Source organism: Marmota marmota, unplaced genomic scaffold (assembly GCF_001458135.2).
Source record: "Marmota marmota marmota unplaced genomic scaffold, marMar, whole genome shotgun sequence".
NCBI lineage: Eukaryota > Metazoa > Chordata > Mammalia > Rodentia > Sciuridae > Marmota > Marmota marmota.
In genome coordinates this window covers 6,203,212-6,208,818 of record NW_026000241.1, presented here as the reverse complement: position 1 = coordinate 6,208,818, position 5,607 = coordinate 6,203,212, and the positions used below count along the sequence as shown (strand labels likewise).

General features: G+C 60.4%; 1 protein-coding gene across 1 annotated transcript in view; it reads right to left on the bottom strand.

Annotated features, from left to right (window-relative positions):
- Map1s (microtubule associated protein 1S) overlaps positions 1–5,305 on the bottom strand; it is an 11,064-nt gene extending 5,759 nt beyond the window's left edge. Inside the window, exons 1-5 of the mRNA XM_048795362.1 lie at positions 5,255–5,305; positions 4,474–4,654; positions 2,975–3,057; positions 1,850–1,990; positions 1–1,374 (exon numbers count right to left, since the gene is read on the bottom strand). Of these exons, the coding sequence (XP_048651319.1) occupies positions 1–1,374; positions 1,850–1,990; positions 2,975–3,057; positions 4,474–4,654; positions 5,255–5,305 (1,830 nt within the window). The remainder of the gene's footprint in view (positions 1,375–1,849; positions 1,991–2,974; positions 3,058–4,473; positions 4,655–5,254) is intronic.
- Between the last annotated feature and the right edge of the window lie 302 nt (positions 5,306–5,607).

Genomic DNA, 5,607 nt, shown 5'->3' with positions numbered 1-5,607 from the left:
CCCCAGGCTGGGCGTGGCCACCAACTGGGGTGCGGGGGAGCCCCGGGCTGCAGCAGAGGGGCTGGGTGGGCTGCAGGGCCCATTCTCCACGGGTACAGCACCTGCCTGGGGCACAGCAGGTGCTCTACGGGCTTTGGGGGCCCCCTGGGTGCCCGCCTTCTTGAGGCTGGCTGCTGCGTTAGCTGTGCGGCGCACTTCCCGGGGCTGGGCCCGGGGCGCCACGGGCTTGGGGTCCTTCTTCACCTCCCGGGAGGGCCTGGTTTCTTTCTCGGTCTTTCGTGGGGGCTCAGCCCGGACTGGCTCCTTCCGGGCTGCACCAGGTCGCTCTTGGCCAGGTCTGGGGGCTGTCCCTGTCCGACTCTCTCTCTTTGAACTGTCCCGGGAGCCCACGCTCTCTTTGCTTTCAGCTCGTCGGGGTCCTTCTAGATCCTGGGGGGTCACCACGGGCTCCTGCAGGAAACCCAGATGCTGCAGTCGGACTAGCCCGTCCAGGAGGCGAGCGGGCGGCGTGCAGCCCGGGAAGAGAACACGCACCACCTTGTCGGCAGGGCCCGCAGGGTGCCACACAAGCAGGGCACACACAGAGGCCAGAGTGCGGTCGGAGCCAGAGGAGGGCGGGTGCAGCACGTACATGTCCAGGCGGCCCACGCCCATCTTCTCCAGGAGCACCGTGGGCTTGGCAGGCAGCGGCCCGCGGCTCAGGGGCAGGGGTGTGATGCCCAGCTGGGTCAGGAGGCTCAGCGCCAGCTCCGCCTCATCCTCACCGCGCATCAGCCGCGACACGGCCTCGCGGGCGTTGAGGAACACGACCCCCAGGTTGGGGGAGATGAGGCGGCGCAGCCTGTCATCCCAGGAGCCCCCGCCGGCCGTGGCCACCTCGTGACGCTCAGCCAGCTTGCGTCGCAGCAGACTGTTAAGGCCCGGGAGGCTATCGGCACCCGCGTGCGTCACCAGCACGGCGTCCACTCGGTCCAGGTGCCGCACCAGCTTCCAAAAGCTGGACTTGGGGTTTGAGCCACCGTTGACCAACATGGTGAAGCCGTTGACGGCAAAGAAGGCGGCATCCCCCAGGCCTCCCGGGAAGATGTAGCAGCAGGGCCGCGGGAGCCTGAGGAAGCCCCCAGAGGACGGTGGCTCCAGCAGCTCAAAGGGGGACGGCAGCTCCAAGGACTCGGCCACGTACTCCAGGAACTCCCGCAGGCCCTCGGCAGCCGGCAGCCGCACAGGGGGGTTCAGCCGCAGCTGCAGCCGGAGTGGGCCCTGCAGGTTGGGCACATCGGGGGCCAGCCGCGCCCAGTCTCCAAAGGTCGGGCAGGTGATGGTGAGTGTGGGCAGATCTGCAGGCGGAGGCGAGGAGGCCAGGGTGTCATGGATCTGCAGGGCAGCGGGTAAGGGCAAGCTGGAGCAGGCAACAGCCAGCCCCACGGGAAACCGAGAGAACACCAAGTCCTGCCTCCTGGAGCCAGGAGGGTCCCCCGCCCTGCAGCTGCTCCCCTCAGGCCCACCCTACCTCAGTGCCTTTTCCCACCATCTTCACATCACTCACTACGGTGTGAACAGTGAGCGGCCAGCGCTTGTGGCCCACTGACCCCGCCCCGAACTGGGGCTCCAGAAAGGACCCTATTCGGGTCTATCCTAGCTGAACCTGAAATCTGGGGGCCCTGCAACAGGCCTCTGGGATACCCGCTGAGCGCCAGGCCCAGCCTCACACCACAGCCTGTCCCAGAAGGTGGCACTCCTCCCTGGCCACAAGGTGCACACAGGTAGTCCTATAGGAGGGGAGATGGGTCAGGCAGGAGGGCCCTGTAGCCCCATAGGGACAAGTCAGGATGGCAAGGGGGCAGCTTACCTCTTTGTCCCCCAGGACCTGGAGAAAGTGGTGGGGCGAGAAGCCCCCTGTCTGAAGCAGAAGTTCCCCCGTCTCCTCTAGGCAGGGCCCGGCCAGTACCAGCAGCTTGTGAGGGGCAGGATCCAGCAGGAGGTTCCGGAGCTGGGACAAGCATTAAAGGTCCTTCCTATGCAGCACCCGCCCCAGTCCACAGGTCGCTACTTAACTTCTCAGCCCCAACCCACAGGTAGGCAGCTGCAGGCTGGGAGGAGGAGCGGCCCTGTCCCTGGCAAGCTCCAGCTCCTCCTACAAGGGTCGACTCTCAGGCCCTCCTCCTGGGAGCCCCCTCCCCCAGCCCAGCTCTGAAATGACAGGCTGACAGCTATCTGCATCTGGCTCTGGCTCCTCCAGTCTCAGAGTCCCTTAAGGGAGCAAAAGAGAACTTTTTTTTTAAAACATTTATTTTTTTAGTTGTAGGTGGACACTATACCTTTTATTTTTATGTGGTGCTGAGGATCAAACCCAGTGCTTTATGCATGCTAGGCGAGCGCTCTACTTCTGAGCCACAATCCCAGCCCCCAAGAATATTTCTTTTTTAAAACATTAATTTTTTAGAAGTAGTTGGAGACAATACTTTTGATTTATTTATTTTTATGTGGTGCTGAGGATCGAACCCAGGGCCTCGCATGTGCTAGAGGAGCGCTCTACCGCTGAGCCACAACCCCAGCCCCCAAAGGAGCACATTTTTGATCAAAGGAATCAGCTTGTAAGATGGTCTCTAGCAGGGTGCCCCCGGGGCTCTGTACTGTTCATCATTCTGACGTGCAGTTGGGAGAGGGGTGCAGACAGACACAGGCCAGGAGTATTACTAAGTCATGTCAGACAACAGTGGGGGGGCCTCAGCTGGAGGGAACTCACAGACAAAGACATCATGCAGGACTTGCCCTCCCCCATCCAGGCCTATGCTGCTCTGGGACCAGGACTGGGAATCTTGACCCACTCCCCTTCCCCCTCCCAAACCCCAGCCTCCCCTGCTCCCGCCCTGGAGGAGGCAGTGAGCTGAGCTGGACCCTGAGAGGGTGCCTGTGTGTGGAGGGACAGCAGCCCCAGCAACCCACTCCCTCCAGGAGGTCGCCTGCTCCCTACCTCATCACAAAGGGACTTGTCTGAGGGGTTCAGGAGGACCAGCGTCTCCAGGGTGTCTCCACGGTGGTGCAGGCTCCGCTGGCCTGTGAGGGGATCAAGCCAGGCCACCCACTCAGTGTCAGGCTGTCCTGGAGTTAAATCCTGCCTCCCTGTATGGCCTTCAGGTACCACGATTCCCCAAGGAACATACCCTGGGGTCACATGGGACACGGTAGGGCTGTGGGTCAGGATGAAGGGAGACCAGGAAACCCAAGGAGGTCATCCTGGAAACGGGCAAGAGGCCCACACGTGCTGGGCCTGATGGGCAGCTGTAACCCAGTGGGGAAAGCCACCGTCGCCTCCAGTTTATAGTCAAGGAGCCCAAGTCCAAGGAGAGCCACACCCAGGAGAGGGTACAACATGGCAATGACCCAGAAGCAGGACAGAGCCGAGTGCAGGAAGGGCGGGGAGTGGAGCTGCTTCTGTGATCCCAACCCTGGAGGGTTCCCCAGAGCCCAGATGTGTTTTGATTTATTTTAATTTTTGGTACCAGGGGTTGAACCCAGGGGTGTTACACTACTAAGACACATCCCCAGTACTTTTTATTTTTTATTTTGAGAGAGGGCCTAAGTTGCTGAGGCTGATTTGAACTTAGGAACCTCCTGCCTCAGCCTCCAGAGCCACTGGGATTACAGGTGTGTGTCACAGTGCCCAGCCCAGATGTGTTTCGAACATAAAGCACAGGCCTTGAGTCTGGAGAGCCAATGACCCTCTAGCTCTGTCAACGCTTATCATGCTGTCACAGATATTGCCCCATTCAGGGGGGAGATTAAGGCATAGAGCGGAAGTGGTCATTGAGGTCACACAGTGCTGACAGGATTTCCAGCCCCCCCCCCTTAATGCACGAAGGGTCAGGAAGCCACCAGGACCTGCTGGGACAATGAGACGAGGGACATTTCCTTCCCTTCCTCTAGCAGTCAGGAGGTGACTCAACAGGCCAGCCAGGCAGGGACAGTAGTCAATACTCAAGTCCCACCCAGGGGCTGGTCTGTTCACCCTGGGTCACCCCAGAATCCCCAAAGAGCCTTGTGCCAGGTGAATCTCACTCCTTAGCTCCCTCACTACGTTGGTAGTAGTAGAACGCCCACTGTGTCCAGGCCATGGCTGCCATCCAGACTCAGACCCTCCACACTCCAGCCTCCCAGACCTGCCCAGTGACCCCGAACCCTTCCTACCCACACTCCAACCTCAGCAGTTCTCATTCCGAAAGCCTCATCCTTGGAGGTCTTCTTGCCACCCTGCCCACAACACCATGGTCTCCTCTGGTAAATGGAAACAAAACCACTAGGTCCCTTCTTTGGGTTGCTGAGGCCTGAGGTCAGGGCTGCCTGGCTCGGCCACTGGCAGGCCTGGGCTGGATTACTCCTTTGTTTGGTTTTGTTTTTTTTAAACAGCTGCACCCTGCCCCCCGACTGGCATTCTTCGAGCACTTGCCTGATGAACAAGAGACCCAACCTCACCTTTCACGATGCTGGAGAAGGTGGCTGAGTGCCGGGACACAAAGATCTTGAGCTGTTCATCCAGGCTGCAGACTCTAGGATCAATGTCCCAGGACCGGACACCTGGTTGGGGTGGGCATGGAGGCAGTTCAGCCTGGCCACCCAGCTCCCAGAAACTAGCACCTGACAGTCGATGGCTGTGCTAGCACCCTTCCCCTTCTCAATCATCAAAGCCTGGAGACTCAGAACCACTTAAGACCTACAGTTGAGGCATCTGAGTGGAGACCCACCCAGGGTGCATGTGGACAGTAACTCAGGATATCAGTGACGAGGGTGCCCACTTTCTGGATGGTGATCTCATTTCTCCCTCTCCCCCTCCTCACTGCTCCTCTTCCAGGCCAGCCAGGTTGGGTCCACTCTGGACCTTGTCACCAGTTGTTCCCACAGCCTGGAAGCCCGTCCCCCTGCCTCTCCACCTGTTGCCGCTGTCCAGTGGCCCTTCCCCGTGTATAACCTTTAGGTGCCAACAGTGGCTGTCCTTTCAGCCATTCCCACCTGGTGTACTTGAGACACCATGGGAATTTAAACTTGTTCATCTCCTCATTCTCCTGGGTCCATCCCGACAGGACAGCATGAGCCCCATGAAGTCATGGCTGGGCCTGTCCACCATCCAGGCCGGGTCCCAGTGCCTGAAAGCCTGGCACACAGCAGGTGCTCAGGAAACATCCTCCAAGCACAGAAACTGAGCTGCGTGCGGAGGTCCCATTTTGCAGCGAGGGGACGCAGGCCTGCGTGCTCCGACCAATGGGACGTGAACGTTCTCCTGACCCACGGGGTCAGCACGCCAGTCCATCCTACCGTGCCAAGTAGCTGCAGGTGCACCTGCGTGCACCTGTGAGTCACCTCCCCAAGTGCCAAATCGCCCAGGGAAGGCCGCACCCACCCACACCCCAATTAGCTGGTCTTCGAATAGCGAAGGAAAGCGAGCCCCGAGGCTGTAGGCCCTCCCTCCAGCACGTCGAGGCTGCAGAGACCCAGGGACCCGCGGCGACCCGGCCTCTTCCTCGGAGCAGGAAGCCGGGGGATTGCCCAATCCAGCGGGTCCCGAAACCAAGGGCAGCGTCCCCTCCGCGGTCCGCACCCAGGCTGGGCGGG